The sequence below is a fragment of the Mustela erminea genome, chromosome 14 (genome assembly GCF_009829155.1).
Source record: "Mustela erminea isolate mMusErm1 chromosome 14, mMusErm1.Pri, whole genome shotgun sequence".
In the NCBI taxonomy this organism is placed as follows: Eukaryota; Metazoa; Chordata; class Mammalia; order Carnivora; family Mustelidae; genus Mustela; species Mustela erminea.
Genome location: NC_045627.1, coordinates 40,872,844 through 40,888,322, shown reverse-complemented (window position 1 = coordinate 40,888,322; position 15,479 = coordinate 40,872,844). Strand labels below are relative to the sequence as shown.

The following is a 15,479-nucleotide window of genomic DNA, read 5'->3' as shown; positions in this document are numbered from 1 at the left end:
AAGGAGAAAAAAATACGTATGTAGCTTCTCCACCTAGGCCCATTCACCCCCAAAATGTGAATATAAATACCACTCTTCCAATGGTTTACATTTTAACAAGGAAAAAAAAAAAAAAAGACAAAATCTGGAAATTTCTGGACAAAACAACAAAAAAAACAACTAAAATACAGGTTTCATATTAAAAAAAGAAATGGAAAAGAATTTTGTATCAACACTTTCCAAGAGACTTGGAGATGATGAATTTATGTAAACACTGCCTTGTATTAGTTATAACAATAAATTATAAATCTAGCTTACCTTTTCCTCAAATCAGATATGATAAATGCGAGGCTGAAAACTTATTTTACAATCCTCATTGCAGACTGCTGTTAGGCACTCTCGATGTCAACAGCTCTGCAAAATTACTTGAAATTTTTTTCTATTTTGTTCTAGAATAGAATCCATATGAAGGAAAGAAGACTGATGTTAGGAAGTTTACCATTAAGCAGCTATCTAACATTCCTGACTTAATGTTGCCACAGATTTTTTTCAAACATTTTTCCAAAAGCCAACACTCGATCCTCCCTAGCTAAATATGGTCTCGCTCTGTCACTTGTAAAGAATGGCAGTTACATGGCTTTGACCTCAAGGGTCAAAGTACTTTAAGTAGTATAGGAAACATCCCTCACCCTTCATGATCATGCAGTTTCCTTAGATGAAATCTTGACATTTTTGTCCCAGGCATGTATTAGAATCAATAATTTAAGATACTATAAGATTCTGAAGTATGAGATTTACAAGCATAATAAAACTTGAATTGCCTTGTGCCATTTCTCAGGTGAGAAAAAAAATAATATTCAGAGTAGACTCAAATTGAGATCATTCAGCACGGGCTGGAATTTGTTTGCATAATATTCTTCTCCTGCCCAATCCATTCAGGCTCCTCTGTAGCTTATACAGGGGTGGGAATATGACTTAAAGTGCAAAAATAAAATATTTCACCCACATTAGGAGTGGGTCTCTGCTAAGTGGCCTAATTTTAGACCTCAATATGCCAGCACTTTTTCTAACTCCTTGCTTTAAAATGGAATGTAAAAACCATGCAATTAATATTCCAAGTAACTAAGCTCAATCAGTTGGGGCTCAAAAGCCAATTCCATAACCATTCTGTCATAACTACTAACCAGAATCATTAAAAGTAAAGTGACAAATGTTACCACAAAGGTCAAATTACTTAAGGTACTAAATTTCTAGTGTTGTAAACGGCAACTAACTATATCACTTCCTGACTGCCAAATTAAGACTAAGTAGAAAGAATGTATGTACACAACTCTATTTAAAAAAGAAAAACAACAAAACCTTTTTTCCACATCCGAATATATCTGAGACTGTTTACTTTTGATGGCCAAGAATGACAAATTTCAAAAACCAAAAAGTTGTATTATGCCCGCAATCGTTATAAATTTCTTTTCAAAAACAGAAAAAATATTCTTTGCATGCATACCTCCCTACTTATAGACATAAGAACTTTATCTAACATTTGGTAACACACTCCACTATTTAGCTCATTAAGTAACATCATTTAAAGGCATAAAATTGGGCTGTCATATGTCTAAATAACAACTGTAGTACAAAGTTGTTCCAGGTACCTATCTCACTAAAATTAAGCCAATTTTATTTTTATGGATGCAGCCATTTTCCCCTTATAAACACTAATGACAGTCATACTGAACCCTCAGAACAAAAGAGGAACTGCATCTTTTGTTGCCTCTTTGGTGAAAAATGCTAATACTATATTTGTACTTTTGTCACCTCATGTATGGCCCCTTCCATTCTCGTCTTGTTTCAGGCATCCTGGTAATGTTCAGTATACTTTTCTTAAAGTTGTTTCAGAGGCAGAAATTATTTGTTAGTGACACAGATCACTTTCTAGAGTTGCATTTTTTAAAAAGACAGAGATTAGTTCAAAGAACAAGTACTGCTCATTTGGTAGGGGTTTTTCCTTTAAGATAATAAGGACCTAAAAAAAATTATTTCTTGACTAGAGTCCTAATGAAGTAGAAAATTAAAAAAAAAAAACAACCACATTCAATCACCAAATTACTTAAATTCAATAAGCAAGTTCTCAACAGGTGAGGGTTAACAGCCTGACTTCAATCACAACATTAAGTCTGCCGAAAGAGAAGGGTCAGAAACATCTACTTAAGCTTCCTACTCACACGGATATGTAAGGACTCTTCATTGCTCTTTCTGGATTTCTACAATCATAGCCTTGCTCAGAACATGGAATTTCACTTTGTCAACATATAAGCCAAAATGCAAGGCATCCGGGAACAGCTTAGGGGGAGAAAGCAAACGTTATTCACGTTCAACAACTACTGCATATTTAACCATGAACACCCATTACAAAGATAGACTTTAGCCAATCAATCTTTTCATTATTGCTGGTTTTGAAAATGGCCAACAATATTCATTAGGTACTGTACCATTCACATTGCATTCAAAAAAAGAAAACATGGGAAACCAAATTCTTGCTCTCCTACTCTGCTGATATGCTCTGGTATTGGCTAGAGTATGGTAGTACAAAAAGAGTCTTGTCGTGATATAAAAGGCAATAAACACATCAATGGAATAATGTTCATGAGCAGCCAAAATGAAGAAGATTCCAAAGAGGTTGAGAACCCAGGATAAAGTATGTAAGAAATTCCAGCTTCTTGGTGTATCTGGGAAAAGGACAGAAAGATCATTTTAAAACCACATTCTTTCCAATGCTTCTAAGTCACATGTTTCTTAAGTCAGTCTGCTACTTTCATTCTTCATAGAACTTGACACCCTTCCCTCAGCCTACCCTGTAGCCAGTCATCTAATACATGGAAGCACTAAAGAGATACTTACATTCAGTGACAAAGAAATTCAGCATAGTTAGGACGACTGTGTGGCCACTGAACATGTAATCTCCACAAGTGTGAACACCAGTTAGGGTCATACCAAAGCCACTCCAAATGGCAAAGGCCCGGTGTAGTTTCTCCCATACACTGCCATATATCTATAAAGAAAGCTACAAATTAGTGCTTCTAATGCCTAGAGAGGTAGGGGCTTCCAAACATCCCTCACATTGAAATTCAAATTCCGAATGACTTAGAAATAAGATCTGAACAAATGCAACCAGACTCCCAGTCTAATTAATTCATTCTAGACATCAAGAAAGTGTAGGGGCGCCTGGGTGGCTCAGTGGGTTAAGCCACTGCCTTCGGCTCAGGTCATGATCTCAGGGTCCTGGGATCGAGTCCCGCATCGGGCTCTCTGCTCGGCAGGGAGCCTGCTTCCCTCTCTCTCTCTCTGCCTGCCTCTCTGCCTACTTGTGATCTCTGTCTGTCAGATAAATAAATAAAATCTTAAAAAAAAAAAAAAAAAGTGTGGTCAACTTGTAATTACCAGAATATTACCAGAAATATTACCAGAAATATTTCATGTAATTACCAGAATATTACCAGAAATATTCTGGTAATTACATGAAATCTATGTAATTCAAATTTCTCTAAGAGTTCCTTTACAATGAAAAGGTCACTATTACACAAAATATTTTCAAGTTTTTCATCCAATAATGCAATAGTATTTGCTGGTTGTTCTTGCCATTAAGAAAGAGGCTATGACAGTATCTATTCTTCCCTTCTTCACTGGTAACAGAATGTCTACTTTATTTGACACAGCGATGAACTCAACCAAAACACTGCATTTCCTAGCCTCCCTTGCAGGTGTGGTTTTGTGACTAAGTTCTATAAAATAAGATGTAAATGAAAGTGTGAAAGAGTTGTGGGAAGGCTATTTATAAAGGAAAAAAACAACTAGGAGGAAGTCTTTTTCACCTTTCCTTCTTTGAGCCTACAACTCAGACATGATAGCTGAAGCTCTAGCAGCCATCTTGGACTACTAAGTGGCCTTGAGGATGCAAGCCAAGTGTGAGGACAGGAAAGTACAAAGAAGAATCATGGGTTTTTGAGAACTCCATACAAAAGTGTTAGGATAGGAGAGGATAAAGACAGAAGAATCATGGGTTTTTAATAAGTCCATATGGGTACACATGACCTAATTTCATATTTCTCTTATGAGGTAGAATAAACCACTATTTATTAAACCATGCCATCTTGAATTTCCTATTAACAGCCAAACCCAATGCCAACTCCCATATATAAGCTTAAAAAAGCCATCCACTTGGAGGAAGAGTTTGAGTAATGGTCCTTCTTTCAAAAAAAAAAAAAAAAAAAAAAAGCAAGCATTTAACACATAGTAACAGTACAAAGAACTCCTAAAATTTTACATGTTTTTACTATGTGAAAGACATGCTGCTAAGTGCTTTATGTATTACTGTATTTAATTTCCACAACAATCCTATGAAGTGATTCAATTATGCAGCTGAGGAAATTGGTTTAGAGAGGTCATACAGCTGGTAAGTAACATAACCAAGATGTGAATCCAGGAAGTCCAATTCCAAAGTCCTGTGTCTTAGAGGGCCTCTCTACTTCCTAGGGGTGCTACCCAATTCATGAATCGTTCAATAAAGTCAATTAGAGCTTTAAAGAAAATAACCTTACAAAACAAAACAAACAACCAAACAAAAAAACAAAGGCCTATGTTTTATTTAATTAATTTATTTATTTTTTAAGATTTTATTTATTTATTTGACAGACACAGATCACAAGCAGGCAGAGAGAGAGAAAGGAGGAAGCAGGCTCCCTGCTGAGCAGAGAGCCTGGTGTGGGGCTCAATCCCAGGACCCAGGACCCTGGGATCATGACCCAAGCCAAAGGCAGAGGTTTTAATCCACTGGGCCACCCGGGCGCCCCTAAAGGCCTACGGTTTGAAGTTTCTACTATGGCTAATTAACAACAGAAACAACCTAATAACACAATTTCATTAGAAATCTCACTTGCTGATTATGTACTACCTAGCTTTCCCTTTCTGCCTTATTGAAGGGCAAGATAGGAAAAGGGATTTATTATTAGAGAAAAGAAAAGAAAAGTTGCTAAAATACACATAGTTTAGTTCTTCTAAGACCTCTAATGAGAATAGAGCTGGAGATGGTACTCTTGTGAAAATAAAAAGTCAGGCAGTGAAGAACAGAGACTGCTAGGAAAATATCTCTCAGACAAGGGCAGGAAACAAGTGATGCCAGTCAAAAGAAAACAATAATTGCTCAGATACCCAGTCTCCTTGTCCCTTCCAATTTTAAATGTCCCAAATATTCTGTATTTTCTTTCCTTAAGGTGGGTCCATTGCTACATTTCAAAAACAGGTAGGTTCTTGGTTTTGTCCCTAAACCTCCTACTTCTGGGAATGAGATTTCAAGCAATTACTTTATTTCAATGAAAATGCCCTACGGAGTTTACTGTAAGGGACTTGATTGCTAGTTACTATCACCTTAACTTTCTATTTTTAACAACTGCTACAAATGATACAGGTCAATAAGTAGGTTATATTATAATATAAAAACAATTAACAGTATTTAGGGCAGATTTGAATAGAAATGTCCATATATAACTAACTGATAATGAAACACAGTCATCAGAGACAGAAAGAGGGCTATCCATACTGTAGAGGAATGGTATCTAATTTATTTTTGTAGCACACATTATAGCCCAATGCACATATAACATTCTCGTTAGTGGCTGACCCACAATTAAATCCCTCTGCTACAGAAAATTCTCTTTTCAGTATAATAAGCTTATATTTTTATTCTTTAAAATATCTTCTAATCCATTAACATACTAACCGGGGAAAACTATTCTATCTCTACTTCACATCATGTGCAGAAATAAATTCAAATGTTAAGAAATTTATATATAAGAAATTTATATATATAAGAAATATAAAACATTAAGACTGTAGGGGCACCTGGCTGCCTCAGTGGCATAAGGGTCGACCTTCGCCTAAGCTCATGATCTCAGGGTCCTGGGATCAAGCCCAGAGGTGGGCTCCCTGCCCAGCAGGCAGCCTGCTTCTCTCTTTCCCTCTTTCACTCTGTCTCTCTCCCTCTCCCTCAGCCCCTCCCCCTGCTCATGGTCTCTAAGAAATAAATAATAACCTTTAAAACATAAAACTGTAAAAGTCTCAAATCACCATCTTTCATCAATCAGAATGGCAATGACTCCAATAATTGATAGTTGAGTAGTGCTGGCACAGGAGTGGGAAAACTGACATGAATACAGTATTGGTAGTAGTGATAAATTTGCTTTTTCTGCTGGATATTTGTGCAGTATGTATTTAATGTACATATTCTTTGATTTCATAATTCTACTTAAAGGAATTTATCTTAAGTAGATGATTAAATAACAGAAAATGCATAAATGCACAAGAACATTTATGATAGCACGATTTATAAATAGTAAGATTTGGAAAAAACATAAATGTACATGATTTAGAAACTGGTAAATTATACAATGGACACTGCAGCTATTAAAAAGATGAAATATAGGGATGCCTGGGTGGCTCAGTGGGTTAAAGCCTCTGCCTTTGGCTCCGGTCATGATCCCAGGGTCCTGGGATAGAGACTTGCATCGGGCTCTCTGCTCAGCGGCGAGCCTGCTTCCCCCCCCCAACCTCTCTCTGCCTGCCTCTCTGCCTACTTGTGATCTCTGTCAAATAAATAAATAAAATCTTAAGGAAAAAAAGAAGATGAGATATAGCCATAGGTATTTCTTTAGGAAGAAAGTAAACAACATACTATTAAAAAATATAAACCGAAGAACAATGTCTGCAATATAAGCTTATCTTTTATTTAAAAAGTATCTACTATATAAACTTATATGAATGTGTGAATATGCTTAAAAACAGTCTATGTGGGGGCGCCAGGGTGGCTCAGTCAGTTGGGTGGCTGCCTTTGACTCACGTCATGATCTCAGTCAGGGTCCTGGGATCAAGACCTGCACTGGGTTCCCTGCTCAGCCGGGAGTCTGCCTTTCCCTCTTCCCCTAACCCTCCTCCTTGGCTTGTGCTCTCTCTTGCAAATAAAATATATATTTTTAAAGATTTTATTTACTTATTTGTCAGAGAGAGAGTGAGAGAGAGCACAAGCAGGCAGAGTGGCAGGCAGAGGGAGACACAGGCTTCCTGATGTGGGACTCAAACCTAGGAGCCTGGGATCGTGACCTGAGCCAAAAGCAGATGCTTAATCAACTGAGCCACTCAGAAATCGTCAAATAAAATCTTTAAAAAAAAAAAAGTCTATGTGGCTATATACCCAACTGTTAACAGGATTATTTATGGGATGGGGGAAAGGAGAGGGAATATGATGTTTTTACTTTTTAATTTATATATTTTCAGAAAAATAAAACACTGTCTTCACAATAAATCCTAAGTGTCATATTAACCCTTCTCCTTTGCTTACTGGTCAGTCTCCTAATACCTGGAGAAAGTTGTGTCACCCTTCCGCTCAGGGCTGTAGTTTTAGTTATTGATCCTTTGGCTGCTTAATCTTCCTTGTTAGCATTTCAGCTATTTATATTGTAACAGAAGAGCTGACACATAATTTTGTTTTACACATATACAAACAACATTAAAATAACAACAAAGGTGCCAACACAGATATCTGAGTAATTTGGCAATAAATAACTAAAGCACGGAGGCTTAGAGAAATAGGATAATAAATTCTTTTGTCCAAATTTAATGAGTCACGAAGGCCAATTTTTATGTAAAGTACAGGTGATTTTCAGGTTTTTAAATTTTTTTTGTTGTTGTTCCCATCTGCATAATAATCTCTCCTCTCGCAATTTAATCAGAAGAGAAGATATTGTCTATAATATACCAAAACAAGCTACAAAATTTAAAACAAAAACAACAAGTTGGCCATTATTTAGTATATCCCAGCAAAGAGTGAAGTTGAGAATAGTGTGTACTTTAAGCGGAATATAGTCAAATGGAAAACTTTTTAAAAAGAAGTGATAAGGACATCATGTTATATTTAATACATGTCATGTTATATTTATATGGAGAACAAAGGCAAAAGAAAAAAATTAAATTTCCTTACAACTTACAGCCCACTGACAGACAAGTCCTTGAGCCATGCAGAGTGACCCTCCTCTAGGAACTCAGGGGCCTCGATGTTAATACTTTGCTAAGGGCAAAAGGCAATTTTATCTTAACATTATCCTGACCTCCAAGATCCTATAAGTCTCCTTTAACATATAAAAATTCCTTCGGAGGGGCACCTGGGTGGCTCAGTGGGTTAAAGCCTCTGCCTTCGGCTTAGGTCATGATCCCAGGGTCCCGGGATAGAGCCCTGCATCGGGCTCTCTGCTCAGTGAAGAGCCTGATTCCCCACTGCCTCTCTCTCTGCCTGCCTCTCTGCCTACTTGTGATCTCTGTCAAATAAATTTAAAAAAAAAAAAAATCCTTTGGAAACTTCCTTTATCTCTATCCCCCAAGATATGGCAGTAGCCATCCTCCAAGATAATGGACCCCTGACATACATCTGAAGGGTGTCATGACTAAGGTTTTACTAGACAGTAATAAATGACCTTGTCCTAACAATAGCTAGCCCCCTCAAGGCCCTGGAAACCTTGTTTCCACAATTCCCTAGAGACTTAACGCTAGTCCCTAAGCCCTTCTCAGTTTGAAAGTTATAATCAATCAGTCAACTGTGACAACCCCAGTGCAGATCTCTCCGCTCATGGGTCCTGTCCCTGTGCTTTAATAAAACCACCTTTTTGCAGCGAAGTGTCTCAAGAATTCTTTCTCTGCTCTGAACCTGAACATTTCCACATCAATATGAGGAACTAAAGATGCTCATGATGGTGGGAAAGGGAAAATGATAATTGAAAGAAACTTGTTTTCCATAGCTCCACAGCAAAGAACCAGTATCAATGGATATATGTAAAAAGGAGGTAGATTCTGGCTTAAGGATTCTACCAAATTATTTCTAGAGGTTTATTACAGATATTAAAAATGCTAAAAAGGACATTTCAAACATTTTATCTATCTATTTATTTATTTATTTATTCTTTAGAAAGGAGAGACAGGCAGAGAGAGAGAGAGAGAGAGAGACAATCTTAAGCAGGCTCCATGGCCAGCATAAGCTGATGCTGGGGGCTCAAACTCACAGCCTTGAGATCATAACATGAGCTGAAATCAAGAGTTGGACACTTAGCCAAATGATCCACGCATGCACCCCTAAAAAGCATTTTAACACTAAAAGCAAAGTTTTAGCCCTGTTACAAATATGGTGCCATCAACCCAAGAATAAGCAAGAATGATAAAGAAGGTAGCAGGCTACCTTTCCAGTACACTGCAGGTGCTGTCCTGGCACGGAGAGGGAGGTCACAAACATGGTAAAGCAGCGAAGCAAGAATACCGTGCCCATCAGACTACAGAGCCTTCGGAGAAGTATTGACCTGTGAACAGAGTGACCAAAAAGAGAGAAAGATCAGAAGAAAGCAAACCAAAAATCTCCAGGAATCAAATGTTTACTTAAAGGGAGAGCAGGCAGGAAAACTACCAGAACTAGATTCTTTGAAGAAGACAGAAATCTTAAAGAATCTTAGATCTGAAGTATCACTGTCTAATAGAACTTTCTGTAATGACAGAAATGTTCTATAACTGCACTGCCCAATAAGGTTATCTACATGTGGCTCTTGAGCACTCCTTTACCAAGGAGGTAAATTTTGACTTCATTTCATTTTCATTAATTTAAGTAGCCACCTGTGGCTAGTATCTGCCATGTTAGACAGTGCTCACCTAAGAGCATCATTTCATTGATAAGAAGATATGGCTAAGAGAAAGTAAAGGAACTATCCAGGAAAAGAAGGACTAGTACCTACCCTGACTCTTGGCTTAAAGTTAATGCTGTTATTCATATATTGTTCTTTAATTATTTACTTTATGAAAGGTAAAATTAAATAGGATTTTAGGGAATTTTTGCTGAATAATAAAATTGTAAATTGGTTACTGATAGTAGCTATCTTAAACATTCTCTAACTTTTTAAAACTTAAAGTATAAAAATACTAAGTTTTTTAAATACTAAGTTTTATATTAAGTATACCTAGCAAAAATTTTGAACTGCACTGTGATTTCACTTGTGCTGTCATATTATTTTTTAAAATGTCCAAACCAAAACAGACTATAATAATCTTAAACACAGGGACTATGATTTACATGTTTTCAAAATGCTCTTCTCACCCTCAAGGAAGCAATGAACACAAGAGATCTCAAATTTTAGTGTGTACATGTGGGATGGAACCTAGAAACCACATTTTAACAAAAGCGAGGTGATTCTAATGAAAGCAGTACAAAGGCCAAACATTGGAGAGGAACACTTTCTTTGACCAATTAAACACCAAAACTTGCAATTAACTGGCCACTGCTGTGCTTTGCTAAGCCTACCAAAATTTCCTATATGGTAAATTCTTTCTTGTTTAGAAGAATGGAAAATTCAAATTCATAGGGTCTTGTGAGCCAAAGCTAAACCACAAAGCAGCAGTGATACTACACGTTTTTAAGCCACCTCTGTTTTTAAGCAATCCAGAGTTAAAAAATATTGCTGGAAAATGGAAACGAAGCAAATGATAGCCTACCAGTATGACAATAGCAATGATCAACCTTTCTTTTCACCGTCAAAGCAATGAAATAACTGCTGCTTGGGACCTAAAGCCCATCACTGGTTTACCTCAGATCCTTCCTGGTGAGGAGGAGAGGATAAAAAATTCAATAAAGTGTCCCTGTTCTTCATCAGTGTTCACAGACAATGGAAACCAGATCTATAAACTACATAGTTTGTAAAATTTTTTCATTATGCCTTATTTTTTTTACTTAATCAAGTAATTTCCCTGCATTAAAGTAGAAAAGAAGCTTCCCCTTACACTTCATTTTAATAAAAAAAATTCTCTCCTTTATATTTCTTAGTGAAAGTGCCAAAGAAGCCCTTTCCCTATTCAGCAATTTCCTGTATCATCTTAAGCAAACCACACTGACTAGATGTACAGGGTATTCAAAATAATCTCTTTTCTAATAGGCCTCCTCCAAGCAGAGAATTTCTTTCATCCAAACACTGTCCATGACCAAAGACTGTCCTTGGAGGAGTTTCTATTCTTCCACAAAAACATTTCTGATTTTTTTTTCAAAGAAAGTTACAGCTAGACTATCAGCGGTTGGTGGCTCATGGCTGAACATCACCATCTCTGATCTTTGCCTGCAGAATATATTCAGAATACAACTAAATATGTAGATATTACCTCACAGTGACTTTTTTGTTGATCAAACCCGAAACATTTTCCATAACAACTAAAGGAAATTAACAAGGAAACTTCAAAGGGAGAAACAAGGTTTGATGAACTTTATCCAAGACAGTCGAAATATTTTGTCTTTTAATGGCATAACTGAGGTACCTGTGTTTGTGAAGAAGAAGAACCAGGAGCCAAATATAGCACAAAATCATGCCACATACTTCTGTCATGGCAAAGGCCCATGGGATTCTAGGAACACTGGAACAGAAAAAAATTACATTTTGGACTGACAAGAAGTGTATGTATGTAATTGACACCCTTTGCAATAAGATACTCTTCTCATTGCTTCCTAGTAACTTTTATCTCTTTTAGGAGATGGTATTCAAAGAAACTGGGGGGGAAAACCTGTTTCATGAAGTATTCCATTTACCAAAACCTCTTTGCTGTCTGTGATTCCCAATTAATGGTTCTCTGCGAAGAGGTTAAAAACCCTTTTCTTCTTCTCTGTAGCATGTTGACCTGGATACAGAATTGCATCATGCATGATGTGCTAACTGAAGAATCAGGGCTTGAACTTGACTCTTTTTTTTTTTCTTAGAACAAATTTGGTTTTGTTTTAGAGGCAATAGAGTTTTTGTTTTGTTTTACTCCTTTATTTCTCTGTGCCCTCCTTTGTTTTATATCCCTATTTTCTTCTCTCTTTTCAATTGATTTCTCTTTCTTCACCAAATCCACAGCTCCCGTGATTATTCATTAGTGAAGTATATGTCACATTTCTAAATTTAAAAAGAAAGAGAGAGGGCACCTGGCAGGCTCAGGCAGTTGAACATGCGATTCTTGATCTCAGGGTTTTAAGTCTGAGCCCCAGACTGGGTATAGAGATTACTTAAAAATAAAATCTTAATAAATAAAAACATATATAATAAGAGAAGGAGGAGGAGGAGAAAAAGACGACACAGGAAGGAATAGGGTAAATGTGAAAATGAGTTAGTGCAAACAGGTCATCTGGTAGGATTGTCTTATTTTTATTCTTTGTACATTTCCACTAGGAATTCTTGTACAATAATGTGTTCATTTTATAAGAAAATAAAGGTATTTATTAAAAAGAAAACATGAAATCTGAATGAAAGATATTAATAGTCTATTGCAAACCTTATTCAGAGTTAGTGAGGAGAGTCAATCATCTTTAGTCAGGGACTTACCTTTTATTTGTTACCTCAGAAAAAAGACTTCTCTTCTTTTTTTTTTTTTAAGATTTTATTTATTTATTTGTCAGAGAGAGAGCAAGCGAGAGCGAGCACAGGCAGACAGAGTGGCAGGCAGAGTCAGAGGGAGAAGCAGGCTCCCTGCGGAGCAAGGAGCCCGATGTGGGACTCGATCCCAGGATGCTGGGATCATGACCTGAGCTGAAGGCAGCTGCTTAACCAACTGAGCCACCCAGGCATCCCCTCTTCTGTATTTTTAATCTATTACGGCCTTATTTATCTGGCATTACTGGGGAATGGGTTATTGTATCATATTGTATTGCATCATATATTGTACTGTATCATGTATTGTATTGTATTGTATCACATATCAGAAATTTTCAGATAAAATAAAGATTCCTGAGGTGCCTTGGTGGCTCAGTCAGTTGAGCATCTGACTCTTGGTTTCAACTCGGGTCATGGTCATGGTATCGGGCTCTGTGCTTAATTAACATGGAGTTTGCTTGAGATTTTCTCTCTTTCTCCCTCTGCTCCTCCCCCCTCAAAAAATACATCTTTAAAAGAAAGATTCCTTTAAGTGACTTTTAACCATATAAACATTTAAAATGAACATTTTAAAAAACCGTATTTGTACCTATACATATACATGCATGTCCAAAAATATGTGTGTGTGTGTGTGTGTATACATATATATATATATAAATATGTATGTAAAACAGTTTTACAATGTTTAGGATGAAATTAAGTTTTCTGTCCCACCCCCTACCTAATTCTTGCTCCCCAGAGGTAATCACTTTCACCCTCATGTCTTATTTAGCATTGTATATTTTAGTTAGCCCCCCTCCTACCACCCACTCCCATTTTCTCTTCCCTATTCTCAATATTGTTGCACAATTTTTTTAAAAATAAATTTTGCGGGGCGCCCAGGTAACTCAGTGGGTTAAAGCCTCTGCCTTCGGCTCAGGTCGTGATCCCAGGGTCCTGGGATGGAGCCCCACATGGGCTCTCTGCTCAGCAGGGAGCCTGCTTCTCTTCCCTTCTCTCTGTCTGACTCTGCCTACTTGTGATCTCTGTCTGTCAAATAAATAAATACAAATCTTTAAAAAAATAAATAAATAAATTTTGGCTTTTACTTAACGTAAGTTTGTAAATATCATTTACAGCTGAGTCAGTAAAGAATAATCCCTTTCTTATAGCAGAAATTCTTAGAACTCTCCAGAGCTAAAATACAGCTTTTTTTTTTGTTTGCTCTGTTTCTTATATGCCTATCACCATTCATCTTCAAACTATTCTATCAATTTCAATTTTTTTATTTTGGGGATATTTCTTCTGGAGCTCCCCCCCCCCCCCAATTTAGTATGGTTGCATTTTCTAGTCCTCCTGTATGGCTCTTTTTTGAAATAAAACTTGACCTTCATCTTGGAAATTCACCTTTTCTGTATTAGATTCTTTGGCTCCTGAATCCATGTTCTCCTCTTTTTCAATTTACTCCTCAGTCTTGATGATGTATATCCTCCAGTCATTTTCTAAGAAACATAGGCGAAGGATAAACTTGGTTGTTGTTGTTGTTTTTAAGGGGTGGGCAGAGAGAGAATCTTAAGCAGGCTCTGCACCCAGTTTAGAGCCTCATGCAGTGTTCCCAAACAACCCTGAGATCATGACATAAGCAGAAGCCAACAGTCAGGATGCTCAAATGACTGAGCCACACAGGCACCCCCTTAACTTGTTTTTAATGTTAATTTTACTGAGGCTTAATTAACAACCAGAAGAGAATAATCTGTTGGGTGTACAGTTCAATGAGTTTTGACAAACATATTCAGTCATATAACCGCCACCACAATAAAGATATAATATTTTCATCACTCCAAAAAGCTCCCCTGTGCCCCTTTATAATCAATCCCCTCTCTCATTTCTAGCCATGGGGCAACCACTCAACTGATTTCTGTCCTATATAGGTTTACCTTTCCTAGAATGGCATATAAATGGAATCGCACAGTATTTATCTACATACCTTTTGTATCTGGCTATTTTCACTTGTCATAATATATTTCAGATTTACCCATGTTATTTCATGTGTAAGTCTTTATCCACTCTTTATATGATTTCTTTATCCATTCACTGGTGGATGTATATTTTGGATATATGATGGATATTTGGATATATCCCGTTTTGGGTGGTTTTGAATAAAGACCACTATACATCTTTGTATGAACATACGTCTTCATTTCTCTTAGGCAAACACTTAGCAGTGAAACTGTTTTGTCCTATGTTAAGGGTATGTTTAGCTTTTTAAGAAACTGTCAAACAGTTTTAAAAGCAGTTCTGTCGTTCTGCAGAGTAGGAGGTGCTCTAAATTCTCATCAGGTTATTATACATTTTTTTTTTCATTTTAGCAATTTTAGTTAGATGTGGGGTTGGAAAGTTTGCAATATTTAAAGACTTACAAACTTAAAAATTTCCTTGGTTCTAGCCTTATAATTAACTGGTAGTTTGCCTGGACAGAGAATTCTACGTTAGACCTTATTTTCTCTTAGAAAGTTAAAGATAACTGCTCTCGTTTTCTAGCTTCCACACTTGCAAAGAAGTTTGATTCTATCTGGATTTCTAATCTTTGTATGTTACTTGATCGGTCTCTTAAGAAGCTTTTAGGATTTTCAGCCTAAATCCAGTGTTTTGAAATTCTCCATTTCTTGTACTGAGTGCTCAGTGGGCCCTTTCAATCTGGAAAGCCACATCCTTTGAATTTGGGTAATTTCCTTACATCCTAAATAATCTTCCCTTTTTCTCTATGTTTTTTGTTTACTGTTTTTGTCTGCTATTGGGTCAACTGGATGATCTTACCTTTTCTCCTCGTTTTTGTCTGCTATTGGGTCAACTGGATGATCTTACCTTTTCTCCTCTTTTTTTTTTTTTTTAAAGTAATCTCTACGCCCAATGGGGGGCCTCAAACCCACAACTCCAAGTTCAAGAGTGGCATGCTCCACTGACTGACCTCTCCACTACTTTTCATTTGTTCTACATACTGGGCAATTTCTTCAAATCTGTGTTCCAACTAGTCTACTGGATTTTAAATTTCTACTT

At 36.8% G+C, this 15,479-nt stretch overlaps 1 protein-coding gene across 8 annotated transcripts in view; it reads right to left on the bottom strand.

The window, feature by feature from the left end:
* Positions 1-2,198: 2,198 nt before the first annotated feature.
* Positions 2,199-15,479, bottom strand: part of SAMD8 (sterile alpha motif domain containing 8) — a 46,275-nt gene continuing 32,994 nt past the window's right edge. For 5 of the 8 annotated variants that reach the window (XM_032312505.1, XM_032312506.1, XM_032312507.1 and 2 more), the window contains 4 exons: positions 11,356-11,451; positions 9,248-9,365; positions 2,875-3,025; positions 2,199-2,702 (listed from right to left, as the gene is read on the bottom strand). In XM_032312505.1, coding sequence (XP_032168396.1) covers positions 2,398-2,702; positions 2,875-3,025; positions 9,248-9,365; positions 11,356-11,451 — 670 coding nt within the window. In that variant the 3' untranslated portion in view covers positions 2,199-2,397. Of the gene's footprint in view, positions 2,703-2,874; positions 3,026-9,247; positions 9,366-11,355; positions 11,452-13,463; positions 13,925-15,479 lie in introns of those variants that run through there. The other 3 variants (XM_032312511.1, XM_032312512.1, XM_032312514.1) reach the window with 3 other exon arrangements.